The sequence below is a fragment of the Somniosus microcephalus genome, chromosome 1 (genome assembly GCF_052327205.1).
Source record: "Somniosus microcephalus isolate GS21.2 chromosome 1, FLI_Smic_1.0, whole genome shotgun sequence".
NCBI classification, from domain to species: domain Eukaryota; kingdom Metazoa; phylum Chordata; class Chondrichthyes; order Squaliformes; family Somniosidae; genus Somniosus; species Somniosus microcephalus.
This window is the reverse complement of record NC_140987.1, coordinates 211,918,035-211,932,466: the sequence shown is the minus strand read 5'-3', so window position 1 is coordinate 211,932,466 and position 14,432 is coordinate 211,918,035. Positions and strand designations below refer to the sequence as shown.

General features: G+C 45.1%; 1 protein-coding gene across 9 annotated transcripts in view; it reads right to left on the bottom strand.

Annotated features, from left to right (window-relative positions):
- The window catches only part of atg10 (ATG10 autophagy related 10 homolog (S. cerevisiae)), a 437,210-nt gene that overhangs the window by 251,295 nt on the left and 171,483 nt on the right, over positions 1 to 14,432 (bottom strand). For 7 of the 9 annotated variants that reach the window (XM_085989510.1, XM_085989498.1, XM_085989469.1 and 4 more), the window contains one exon: positions 37 to 168. The exons of 1 other annotated variant lie outside the window; for it this stretch is intronic. In XM_085989510.1, coding sequence (XP_085845636.1) covers positions 37 to 159 — 123 coding nt within the window. In that variant the 5' untranslated portion in view covers positions 160 to 168. Of the gene's footprint in view, positions 1 to 36; positions 169 to 2,322; positions 2,468 to 14,432 lie in introns of all 9 variants that reach the window. One more of the 9 variants, XM_085989483.1, reaches the window with a different exon arrangement.

Sequence of the window (14,432 nt, the reverse complement as noted above, 5' to 3'; positions counted from 1 at the left end):
TCCAGTTTAACTGAAATATACTAAACGCCAGCATACCTTCTGCCTCCACTCCCAGCCATTGTAGATTTCATCTGAATGCCTAATAAACAATTTACAGAACTGTTGAAATTGCTGTTCTCCCAGGCAAATGTTTTCATTCTGGTTAAAGTTATGCGACATCTGCAAACACTGAAAACAAAAAAGTAAACCTATTAGTAATTTCACACACAGCACAAACAATAACTTCAACACTGAACACTTTGTGTCATTTTTAACTTTCAGAAAGGTAGGATGTGTAAATTTGCTGCCATAGAAACAGAATTTATTTTACATTTCAAAAAATCAACTGCTACTACAGCAAATATAAAATCTGATGGGGTAAAATGTACAAAGAGCTGTAAGGTGATAAATATTTCTCCTTTTAGGAGTCCTCAGGCCAATTCAATATCCAAGAGAATAAATAGCCAGATATCAATGAACTGCCTGCCAAAACGTGAACTACTTTAAAACTTGGAAGATTCACCCTACAAAAAGGATATAGAGGCACTGGAGAGGATACAGAGACGATTTACAAGGATGATACCAGAAATGCGAGGGTATACCTATCAGGGAAGGATGAACAGGCTGGGTCTCTTTTCGCTTGAAAAAAGGCAGCTGAGGGGTGACCTCATAGAAGTCTTTAAAATTATGAAAGGTTTTGATCGAGTAGATACAGAGGAGAATGTTTCCACTTATGGGGAAGAGCATAACTAGAGGCCATCAATATAAGATAGTCACCAAGAAATCCAATAGGGAATTCAGAAGAAACTTCTTTACCCAAAGAGTGGTGAGAATGTGGAACTCGCTACCACAGGGAGTGGTTGAGGCAAATAGTATAGATGCATTTAAGGGGAGATTAGATAAGCATATGAGGGAAAAGGGAATAGAGGGTTATGCTGACAGAGTTAGATGATGAAAGATGGGAGGAGGCTCGAGCGGAGCATAAACACCAGCATGAACTGGTTGGGCCAAATGGTCTGTTTCTGCACCATATATTCTATGTAATGTGCCTTCTCTGTGGCAAGTGTCCTGCCTCTACTCTGCAGCTCCCCCGATTTAAACCCTCATGCTCCGAATAGCCAAAATCACAGATCACTACACAGAACCTTAAGCACATGACAATTTAGTAGCTTTATTTGCAGCAGTATTACTCATGTGCAGCTATAGATTTATTTAATAATTATTCAAAAATATGCATCCATCAGCAGGAGTGAAATATCCTTCTGTTACAAAAGCATCCCTAAAACACATCATAAATATGTTTCTCTCTCTCCACTGATAAACTAAGTCCCAGTATAAAAATAGAAAACCTCACTACCATCACCAACAGCTCAGGCATGTCTTCAATCCCCTCACCCCCATGAAGCAAGGCAGAGTTTGGTCACATTCTATGCACTGAATTAAGATACAGCCTCCAGCACGTCCTGTCTAGTATAGTGGGGCCTTAGAAAACAATTAGAGACATGCATAATAGGTTATCTGGCAAAAAATACAAGTCATTGGAGGGGGAAGAATGCTATTGACAAAACTGATTTCCTCTCAAATCCGAGGGGGAAAAAAACTCAAAATTTCTCACTGTTTTCATACCAAAAAAGAAACCATTTCCAGAGATATATCTACATTGCAACCATAATGTCAGGGCACACGTTGTAAAGCCTTGATAATGACTATAGATACATTATTAACAAAATGGATACACTGCATACAATGATCGCAATAAACCATCACGGACGTATTGCAAAATTAAACTTTAGTATCAACTATTTCATATTTTAGTAAGATTTTTTAAACATTTGTGCGTCTCGATACTATGGTGTTGCTGTGCTATTTTAAACATTGATTTTACATAAGAACATAAGAAATAGGAGCAGGAGTAGGCCATTCGGTCCTTCGAGCCTGCTCCGCCATTCAATGAGATCATGGCTGATCTTCTACTTCAACTCCACTTTCCTCCATTCCCTTAATATCCAAAAAATCCATTGATCTCTGTCTTGAATACACTCAACAACTGAGCCTCTACAGCCCTCTGGGGTAGAGAATTCCAAAGATTCACCACCCTCCGAGTGAAGAAATTTCTTCTCATCTCAGTCCTAAATGGCCGACCCCTTATTCTGAGATGGTGACCCCTGGTTTTGGCTGTCAACTTTTTGCAGCACATAGTTCATTCACAAATATTGTGTTTTACTGTTAAAATAGCTTGACAATATTTTGTGCTCATGGAAACTTAATTTGCATATTACTTTTGAGCCCATAAAAGTGGTGTCTAAATTATATAAATAATTCTCAGTTGTCATTTAGCTTTACCTTGCCTTTCTGTTAGTGCCTGCTTGTTTATTACAGGTTTAGTGATGTTCAAAATGCAAACTGATTTATGCTTCTTTTCTCCAGATTTACATGGGTTTATTGGGATTGGACTATTTGTTTTCACCTAGTTTTCGATGCTACAAAGCTGAAAAACAAACAAAACAGGTGTTTAAATTGGAAATAAAAACTGATTGTAAAAAAAGGTCCTCTAGATTGGAATACACAATTACACAGATGTATCCAAGTGTTTTTGAGGGAATTTGAAGGTGGGGGGCGGGGTACAGGGTATCCAAGAGTTAGGAAGATAAAACAATAGGTGGGGGAAGGTTATTCTGAGAACAATAGGTGAGGGCATGCAATGGGCATTTCTCGTTTGGAACTATTTTCCAGCATCCCACATTGGCCAACTGAGTCATTGCCTGATTCATGCACAAGAAACACGTTTAAGCTAAAAGTGCATTAAATTCTGTGGCTCCCTAGTGTTCATGCAAAATAACCAACATTTCCGTTATGCAATTAAAACTATGCTAGCATGCACACAAGCAGTGTTGATTTCTGCTAATAATTTATTACTGCTTGGCATGATCATTAACATTTATGAATGTTTATATCTACAAAATGCTTCAAACGTTCAAGAGTCAACAAGAGGTGCAGCAACAGATCAAGAGTGCCACAGCACTGTTCCCTTAAAGCAAGACTATCCACTTTAGAATATTGAATGACTGACTTACTTTACATTGATGCGGAGGAACATGCCGGTATTACCGTGCATCTTCATTATTAAAATTATTATCTAGTGCCAATGACTAGTATAACGAAAGTGTGATTATCTGTAAAGAATAGGGTTCCCATAACATTAAATCAACTAAAAACGTCGTAATCTTTCGAGAAAAATATATATAAAGTCAGAGCAAATTAAATTCTTGAGGCAACGACTTAAAGAATGTAGCAGAATGGCTGTCTATTTAATTGACTGCTTTAAGTTACAAGCTCCAATAACTCTACCTAGCGGAAGCTGAACGCCAACTCTCCGACACCTCCTCCTACCTCCACCTGGACCATGACCCCACAACTGAACATCAAACCACCGTTTCCAAGACTGTCACTGACCTCATCTCCTCTGGAGATCTTCCCCCCGCTGCCACCAACTTCATAGTTCCCCAACCCCGCACAGCCAGCTTCTACCTCCTTCCCAAGATCCACAAACAGGACTGCCCTGGTAGACCCATCGTTTCAGCCTGTTCTTGCCCCATGGAACTTATCTCTTCTTATCTCGACTCTATTTTTCCTCCCCTTGTCCAGTCTCTTCCCACCTACATCCACGACTCTTCTGACGCCCTCCGCCACTTTAACAGTTTCCAGTTTCCTGGCCCCAACCGCCTCCTTGTCACCATGGACGTACAATCCCTCTACACCTCCATCCCCCACCAGGATGGCCTGAGGGCGCTCCGCTTCTTCCTTGAACAGAGGCCCAACCAGTCCCCAACCACCACCATCCTCCTCCGCCTGGCTGAACTTGTTCTCACATTGAACAACTTCTCCTTTGACTCCAGTCATTTCCTCCAAATTAAAGGTGTTGCTATGGGTACCCGCATGGGTCCTAGCTATGCCTGCCTTTTTGTGAGATATGTGGAACACTCTTTGTTCCAGTCCTACTCGGGTCCCCTCCCTCACCTCTTTTTCCAGTACATTGATGACTGTATTGGTGCCGTTTCCTGCTCTCGCCCTGAACTAGACAATTTCATTCACTTTGCCTCCAATTTCCACCCTTCCCTCACCTTCACATGGTCCATCTCTGACTCTTCCCTTCCCTTCCTCGACTTCTCCGTCTCCATCTCTGGGGATAGGTTATCGACCAACATTCACTACAAGCCCACTGATTCCCACAGCTACCTGGACTACACTTCCTCCCACCCCGCCTCCTGTAAGGACTCTATTCCATTCCCCCAGTTTCTCCGTCTCCGCCGCATGTGCTCTGACGATACCACCTTCCACACCAGTGCTTCCAACACGTCTTCCTTTTTCCTCAACCGAGGATTCCCCTCTACCATGTTTGACACGGCCCTCGACCGTGTCCGTTCTATCTCCTGCACTTCTGCCCTCACCCCTGCCCCGCCCTCCCGGAACCACAATAGGGTTCCCCTTGTCCTCACCTATCACCCCACCAGCCTCCACATTCAATGGATCATCCTCTGCCATTTTCACCACCTCCAACGTGATCCCACCACCAAACGCATCTTCCCCTCCCCTTTCAGCATTCCGTAGGGACCGCTCCCTCCGAGACACCCTAGTCCACTCCTCTATCACCCACAGCACCCCTTCCCCTTTGCCCGGCACCTTCCCGTGCAAGCGCAGGAGATGCAACACCTGCCCTTATACCTCCCCCCTTCCCACTGTCCAGGGCCCCAAACACCCCTTCCAGGTGAAACAGCGATTTACTTGTACTTCTTGCAATCTAGTATACTGTATTCGCTGCTCACGATGTGGTCTCCTCGGTCTCCTCTACATTGGGGAGACCAAACGCAGATTGGGTGACCGCTTTGCGGAACATCTCCGTTCAGTCCGTAAGGGTGACCCTGAGCTTCCGGTCGCCTGTCATTTCAATTCACCGCTCCATTCCCACTCAGACCTCACCGTCCGCGGCCTCTTGCATTGTTCCACGGAAGCTCAGCGTAAACTCGAGGAACAGCACCTCATCTTCCGATTAGGCACTTTACAGCCTTCCGGACTCAATATCGAGTTCAACAATTTCAGATCATAACCTCGGCCCCAATCATATTTTTACATTTTTTATCCACACTTTTGGTTTGTGCCTTTTCCCTTTTTTTCTCTCTCCCACATGGCAGCTGTCTTTCATTCTGCCAGCACATTTCACACTTCATCCAGAGCCATCTTTTGTCTCTTTACCTGTCCTATTACCATCTCGTCTCGTCTTGAATATCTCTTGATGTCTCTTCACCTCTCACAGACCTCCCCCATTTCCCAGCCCCCAAACTTGCTTTTTCATCCGTTTCATTTCCTGCTTTTTTCTCAGTTCTGACGAAGGGTCTTCGACCTGAAACGTTAACTCTGTTTCTCTCTCCACAGATGTTGCCTGGCCTGCTGAGTTTTTCCAGCGTTTTCTGTTGTTATAACAGAAGTTATTTCCCTTATAACTAGATTTCCCTTAAAAAGACAGCGACGATACTGGGATACTATGATGGAAGAGGTGGGCCAAGCAAACTGCATGCTCAGCTGCTCCATTAATAATAAGAGGTCTGTATTCAGGCTATTAGAGCCATAAAGTACACTGTTTTAAGGGCTAATGCTCAGTTTGCTTGAGATTTTGTAGGTCCCAATAAGAGCAAAAGAACTATTTTCCAAAAGTCATGTTTCTCACAGCTGTATCTGCTGCATCAATGACTGGAGCAAAGCCATAGCCAAGGGTGAATTCCCACTGATTATGTGAGGAACATTCATAATTTATGATATAAGCTGAAAGTGTTTAAAGAAACATTTAATAAATGTGTACCAGAATAACAGCAATCTCTTTCTTCGCTATTATTTCAACTCAACCAGACAAGGATCTTCAAGAGTAAGGCAACTGTAGGACAATATGTGGTTAGGGTGCTAAATTTAGCATTATGCTCCCAATTTAGGAAGGGAAAAATATTGTCCAGGAGTCCTGCTCCTGATCACTCGTCAATGATCCCGGCTAGAAAGTGTGTGCATGGTGATCAAATGAGGACCGGATCAACCTCACACTGAGTAGTCCACTAACACTCAGCAACTGGTCTGGTTGATTGAGCAAGATACAACAGGGCTGCCACAGCTCAGAAGAAACATCCTAAGTCACAACCTTTAGGGGAGCAAGGTGAAAACAAGAACATGTAAAAAAAAAGTCTCTCTTCAGGCAAAATACCTGCAAAAGTAAAACTGACTTTACTTATAATGATCTAAATCAAATCAGTTTGGGTAGATCATTCTCCTCCTAAAAATCCATACAGTTCTGGTATGGGATGTTCTCCACCAACTGCTATATTCTTACATACTGGTGGGGGTATGGTAGCTTAGTGGTTATGTTACTGGACTAATGATCTAGAGATGTTAGTTCAAATCCCACAACGGCAGCTGGGGAATTTAAATTCAGTTAATTAAATAAATCTGGAATAAAAAGCTAGCATCAGTAATGGTGACCATGAAACTACCGGACTGTCATAAAAACTCATCTGGTTCACTAATGTCCTTTAGGGAAGGAAATCTGCTGTCCTTACCCGGTCTGGCCTATATGTGACTCCAGAACCAGAAATGTGGCTGACTCTTAACTGCCCTCTGAAATGGCAGCTCACCACCACCTTCTCAAGGCAATTAGGGATGGGCAATAAATGCTGGCATTGCTAGTGACACCCACATCCCATTAATGAATTTTTAAAAGTACTGAAAAGACCTTTGACAGAGTTGACAAACTATCTCTTTTACACCTTGCAAAAATTTGCCATGGTCCATCTTCACTAATCATTATGAAGGGCTCTTTCCCATGCAGCTTGGCAAGTATGTGTTTTTTTCCCCATTGTCATTTGTTCGGCTGTTGTAGCCAACAGTGGCAGTTGAAACGGAGACATCAAGAGAGTACTTAGTATTGATAAAATAGCATGCAATACAAAGGGATTTTATATATTAACAACAGTTCTCCTGGACTTGGCTAAATCACTCTCATGACATAAAACTGAAGCAAACCAAAGCTAACGCTATTCTCACTCAACCACATTATAAGTACAGTAGCCTAATGGTGGCAAGTTCATATCCCACCATGGCAAATCGTGAAATTGAACTCAATAAATCTGATCATTTATGAGGCTAACACCAGAAAATGACCATGAAGGCTGCTGTTTTTTTGTAAAAGCCTAACTGGTTTACTAATGTCCTTCAGGGAAGGGAACCTACTACCCCTACCTAGTCTTTCCTATATGTGACTGCAGTCCCACACTAGGTGGTTGACCCCTAGTGCCCTCAAGGTATCTAGGGACAGGCAATAAATCTGCCTTGCCAGTAAAACCCACATCCCAAGAACAAATAATAAAAATATACAATGAATAAATTTCCCATCCATTGTGCACGGCAAGAGAAGAGTATACAATATTTAGAGACAGATATAAACCTAATCTTGATAGTACCAAACTGAAAAATAATATGCCAAATTGAATTTAGTTTCAATAGCTGGTTCCCCACTGGCACTTAAATGTGATAGGGAAGACAGTGCAACTGCAATAACCGATCCACAGGCAAGCAAGCCCATTCCCCTCCCATCCCCTGCACCAAACAGATAATAACATTATCAAATTTCATTTGGTAGTGTAAATCTTTACAGGTAACATTAAAAACATAAACAAATTAAGAAGGATCTTGTCATAAGAACATAAGAAATAGGAGCAGGAGTAGGCCATTTGGCCCCTCGAGCCTGCTCCGCCATTCAATAAAATCATGGCTGATCTTCTACCTCAACTCCACTTTCCTGCACTATCCCCATATCCCTTGATTTCCTTGTCCTCTGAACTACCTGAGACTTATTGGAAAACAGACAGCTATCTTGTTCTGCCTTAATCGAGAGGAGCTGCCTTTTAGTAGCTTAACGCAAACTACAAAGAAAAGAAATCTGCGTCTCAGTTAGAGTACTGCTTCGTCCTTAGGAAGGATATTCATGCTTTAGAAATAACACAGTACAGATTCACTAGAGTACTACCTGGTATGAGGAAATACAAATATGAAAAAAGACTTGAAATACTGATTTTTTTTTTGTTTAAAAAATGCAGATTATGGGTCAGCATGATAGATGTGATTAAAATTATGAAAGATGGGTCGGGGTAGACTGAAGCAGACTGTTTCCAGTAGTTGAGGGGTCGAGAACGAGGGACCTCAGATACAAGATTAAAAGTAAGCGTTCTACAACAGAGGGCAGGATAAATGTCTACACAGAGGTTGAGAGGCTATGGAATTCACTTCCAAGCTTATTGGCTGAGGCAGAAACTATGCCAACATTCAAGATTAGATTGGATAGGTGGATGAAGGAAAAGGAACAGCATGAGTAAATGGGATTGGAACTATTTGTTCACATGGATGGTAAATGCCACCATGGACTGGTTGGGCCAAATAGCCTGTTTCTTTCTATATTGTAATTTCTATGGATTTCTAAGGCATAGTATAAAGAAACCACATCTAATTTATATTAAAAGCAAAATACTGCGGATGCTGGAAATCTGAAATAAAAACAGAAAATGCTGGACGGTCATCGACCTGAAATGTTAACTCTGTTTCTCTCTCCACAGATGCTGCCTGACCTGCTGAGTATTTCCAGCATTTTCTGTTTCTATTTCTAATTTATATCACTCTTCCACAGTACCTATACAATACAACCCAGGCCTTAAATTGTGGAAACAGTTATCAATTTTAAAAACTAGCACACACTGATCAGACAAAAGTATTGGTCTGCATCAATCAAAACATTTTAGTTCCTTCAACTAAGGCATCCATTAGTATCACCAGCTGGCCCATGACTCCTCTCATCCTTATCCCAGAACTTGAGGATATTACAAGAAGCTAAAACTGGCAAAAGACACCTAGCTTCAAATATTTACATGTACTTTTGTACAACGAAACCTACTGAACAAAACTAGTGCAATAGATTTAAATGCTGTAACTGATAACTAGATTGCATTTAGAGACAGGCTAATTCTTCAGGAAGAGAAGTTAGCACAATATATTACACAAAACATACTGGACAGTTTAATTACCAAGTTTGTGGACCTATGCTGCATTCTGGCATTGCAATACATTGAAGAGTGAATACATTAGTAATAATCTCCCTTTCATGGCTATAATTTAGGTACCATTATGCTGAAATTCTTAAGTTTTTTAATATGAAATTGTTATATCTTATTTAACTTAACCCAAAGCTATTACTTTAAAGTAGTTGGCAGGAAGCAGTCTAGTTTTTCCTGATAACAGCCAAAGAAGGTTTCCTTAGGCACTGGACACCAATCCTCCGATAAAGATGTAGCAAATTGTGACAAATATCTGGTGATGGTCCAATGGACTTCTGAGCCAATGTAGAACCTTACCAAGACAAAATATTATTTTAATTATAGAATTATTAAAGACTATGGCCGGAATTTTGACGTTTCTGGCCTGCCCAGAGTGGTGGGGTGGGCCCCGGGGGACCGCGGGAAACCCAAGTTTCCCCGCACGCTGTGGGGTTTTAACTCCATGGCCTGCGTGTGATGTCATGGACAGGTCCCCCGCCTGGAAGCCAGCCTGATTGACAGACTGGCTTCCAGTCAGGTGGGGAAGGCTTGGCAGGAGGCTGCAAGAGACAGGTAGGTGCGGGGTCCGATCGGGGTGGGGGTGGGGGGGCGGTTTCAAGCCCGTGGGCGGGGATCTGAACCCCGACCTCGAGGGGGGGAGGGGGGCAGAGGGTGCTGTTTGTATGGGGCAGGCTGATGGTGGGTGAGCTCAGGGGACCAGGGGAAGCACTCCCGCTCCTCCCAGCCGACAAAGCGTGCTCCCCGAGGCAATCCTCGCCTCGCTGTAGCTACCGGGAATCCCGAGGCCCGGGGTCCCCGGCAGGTCAGTTAAACCTGCACAGCAGGTTAAAGCAGAGGCATCAGGCCTCACTATCATAATTAAAGTGTCAACCCGCCTCCTGGCAGCAGGTTGGCTACCCGCCCCACGTCCTGTTAAATCCGGAAGTGGGCAGTTTGGCGGTAGTTTAGGGTCAGGATTTAGATTTTTAATACTTTAACTTCCCCCACCCCAACCCACCCGTTTTTTCAGGTTAAAATTCCTTTCTATGTGTCAGCCGTGGCTCAGGCTGAGTCAGAAGGTTGCGTGTTCAACTCCCACTCCAGAAACTTGAGCACAACAGTCTAGGCTAACACTCTAGTGCAGTACCGAGGGAGTGCTGCACCATCGGAGGTGCCGTCTTTTGGATGAGAAGTTAAACTGAGACCCCGTCTGCTCTCAGGTGGATGTAAAAGATCCCAGGGCACTGTTTCGAAGAACAGCAGGGGAGTTATCCCAGTGTCCTGGCCAATATTTATCCCTCAATCAACATCACTAAAACAGATTGGCTGGTCATTATCACATTGCTGTTTGTGGGAGTTTGCTGTGCGCAAATTGACTGCTACGGTTCCTGCATTACAACAGTGACTACAGTTCAAAAAGTACTTCATTGGCTGTAAAGTGCTTTTGGACGTCTGGTGGTTGTGAAAGGCACAATATAAATGCAAGTCTTTCTTTTTTTCCTTTTTGAGGGGGGTAAGTTTTGGGAAATTTGTAAAAATGTAACTAGCCTTAGACTGGACTCTGAGGGCTGGATTTTGCCAGGCCCGAGGAGGCGGGTCAGGTGGGAAAGTTGCAAAAAATGGCGTTGGGCTCCGATCCCGCCTTCAACCCGCCTCTGCACAACTTTCCCAAATGCGGACTTCCAGACTCCCTTTCGGTCCCGCCCTTAAGGCACTTAACTACCACTTAAGTACCTCTATAATCCCATTTTGAGAGGCCTTTCAGAGTTTACCACATTTCCTGCGTGCTGCACGTCTCCCCTGGAGCACGCCAGCTAACCGTGTGGGTTCACAAGCGGCTGGCTTACTAACAGCTGCAGCTCCACCATAAAAACAGAGTTTTCAACAAGGATCATTTGCAGGTGGCAGAACTTTCTTTTCTCAGGTCTTGGAGAACTTTTTGCACGTCTACTGATTTTGCAAGTGTTGAAGCTGAGATCCATCTCCACTGTGACCTCTTGGGAAAACCCTCTCTCCACCTTGACTGAGCGCTTCCTCAACGGAGGTATATACCTGCAGCATGGGAACCATTTATTTCCTTTCCCCCTGGACCTCAGATTCGCACGAAGACCAGCAGCAGCAGCAGCAGCAGCAGAACCCGGAACAACAGCAACACCAACAGCAGGAGCAACAACAGGAGCGCCAAGCTGCTGCTCACCCACCTGAAGCTGCACAGGCCAGAAGGCGCCAGCGCATGGAAGCACGTCGCCGCAGGAGATACCCCCAAAACAGGGTTTACGGGCAGAGGATGAGCTACCTCAACATGACTGAGAACGAGGTAGTAGGTGAAATCTGCGCAATGCTGCAGCAAGACCTGGAGCCCAGAGGAGTGGGTGGACAACCCTTACCAGTACAGGTAGACTACCCTTTATCCGGACTCCCGAAAACCGAAACCCTCTAAAAACCGAAGGTTTTTTCGTTCAGCGTAAGTCGTGCGTATGAACGAAAAAACCTTCGGTTTTTAGAGGGTTCCGGTTTCGGAAGTTCGGATAAAGGGTAAGTCGTGCACACGACCCCCCGCGCCCCGACAACCGCCGACCCCCCCGCGGACCCCGCCGGCCCCGACAACCGCCGACCCCGCCAGCCCCGACAACCGCCGACCCCCCCGCGGACCCCGCCGGCCCCGACAACCGGCGACCCCCCCGCGGGCCCCGCCGGCCCCGACAACCGCCGACCCCGCCAGCCCCGACAACCGCCGACCCCCCCGCGGACCCCGCCGGCCCCGACAACCGCCGACCCCCCCGCGGGCCCCGCCGGCCTCAACAACCGCCGACCCCGCCAGCCCCGACAACCGCCGACCCCCCCGCGGACCCCGCCGGCCCCGACAACCGCCGACCCCCCCGCGGGCCCCGCCGGCCCCGACAACCGCCGACCCCGCCAGCCCCGACAACCGCCGACCCCGACAACCGCCGACCCCCCCGCGGACCCCGCCGACCCCGACTGACTTACGCTGAGCGTCAGCGTAAGTCGTGCGCACGACCCCCCGCGGACCCCCGCCGACCCACCTTCCGAAATCCGAAATTCTCCTTTATCCGAAACTCGGCTGGTCCCGAGGTTTTCGGATAAAGGATAGTCTACCTGTAGCTGTAAAAGTCACCACCGCACTCAACTTTTTTGCTTCAGGCTCATTCCAGGGATCAACAGCAGACATCAGCGGCATCTCCCAGGCGGCTGCACACACTTGCATCACGCAGGTAACCGATGCCCTCTTTGCCAAGGCGCACAATTACATCAACTTCTCCAAGAATCAAGCAAGTATAACCGCGCGTGCAGTTGGATTTGCTAATATGGCAGGCTTTCCAAGGGTGCAGGGCGTCATAGACTGCACACATGTAGCTCTTAAGGCACCGCATCACAATCCAGGTCTTTTTGTCAACCGCAAGGGCTTCCACTCCCTCAACGTGCAGCTGGTGCGTAACCACAAGAAGGAAATTTTGCATGTTTGCACCAAGTACCCTGGCAGTTGCCATGACTGGCAGGATTAATTAGCAATCTTGTTGTGCGAGGCCCCTTGGGGAGGAGCGATCAAAATATGATAGAATTCTTCATTAAAATGGAGAGTGAAGTAGCTGACTCAGAGACTAGGGTCCTCATTTTAAATAAAGGAAACAACAATGGTATGAGGCGCGAGTTGGCTAGGATGGATTGGTGAGCATTACTTAAAGGGTTGACAGTGGATAGGCAAAGGCAAACATTTAATGATCGCATGGATGAACGACAGAATTTGTTCATCCCTGTTTGGCATAAAAATAAAACAAAAAAGGTGACTCAACACTTGCTAACAAGGCAAATTAGGGATAGCATAAGATCCAAGGAGAGGACATATAAATTGGCCAGAAAAAGCAGCAAACCTGAGGATTGGGAGCAGTTTAGGATTCAGCAAAGGAGGACAAAGGGATTAATTAAGAGGGGGAAAATAGAATATTAGAGTAAGCTTGCAGGGAACATAAAAACTGACTATAAAAGCTTCTATAGATATGTGAAGAGAAAAAGATTGGTGAAGTCAAGTGTAGGTCCCTTGCAGTCAGAATCTGGGGAATTTATAATGGGGAACAAAGAAATGGCAGACCAATTAAATACATACCTGTACTTTGGTTCTGTCTTCACAAAGGAGGACACAAATAACCTCCTAGAGATGTCGGGGAACATAGAGTTTAATGAGAGGGAGGAATTGAATTAAATCAGTATTTGTAGGGAAATGGTGTTAGGGAAATTGATGGGATTGAAGGCCGATAAATCCCCAGGGTCTGATAATCTACATCCTAGGGTACTTAAGGAAGTGGCCCTGGAAATAGTAGATACATTGCTGGTCATCTTCCAAAATTCTATAGACTCTGGAATAGTTCCCATGGATTGGAGGGTAGCTAATGTAACCCCACTATTTAAAAAATGTGGTAGAGAGAAAACGGGGAATTATAGACCGGTAAGCCTGACATCAGTAGTGGGGAAAATGCTAGAGTCCATTATAAAAGATGTAATAGCAGAGCACTTGGAAAACAGTGACAGGATCAGACAAAGTCAACATGGATTTACAAATGCTTGACTAAACTACTGGAATTTTTTTGAGGATGGAACTGGTAGGATAGATAAGGGAGAACCAGTGGATGTGGTGTATTTGGACTTTCAGAAGGCTTTCGATAAGGTCCCGCATAAGAGATTAGCGGGCAAAGTTAAAGCACATGGGATTGGGGGTAAGGTACTGATTTGGATAGAGAAGTGGTTGGCAGACAGGAAGCAAAGAGTTGGAATAAACGGTTTTTTTTTAATGAGTGGCAGGCAGTGACTAGTGGGGTACCGCAGAGATCGGTCCGAGGACCCCAGCTATTCACAATATATATTAATGATCTAGACGAGGGAACTAGATGTAATATCTCCAAGATTGCAGATGACACAAAGCTGGGTGGGCGTGTGTGCTGTGAGGAGGATGCAGAGAAACTCCAGTATGATTTGGACAGGTTGGGTGATTGGGCAGATGCAGTATAATGTGGATAAATGTGAGGTTATCCACTTTGGTGGCAAAAACAGGGAGACAGATTATTATCTGAATGGCAATAGATTGAAAAAAGGGGCAGTGCAAAGAGACCTGGGTGTCCTTGTGCACCAGTCGCTGAAGGTAAGCATGCAGGTGCAGCAGGCGGTTAAGAAGGCAAATGGTACGTTGGCCTTCATAGCGAGAGGATTCGAGTACAGGAGCAAGGACGTCTTGCTGCAGTTGTACAGGGCCTTGGTGAGACCACACCTTGAGTATTGTGTGCAGTTTTGGTCGCTTTATCTGAGGAAGGATGTTCTTGCCAT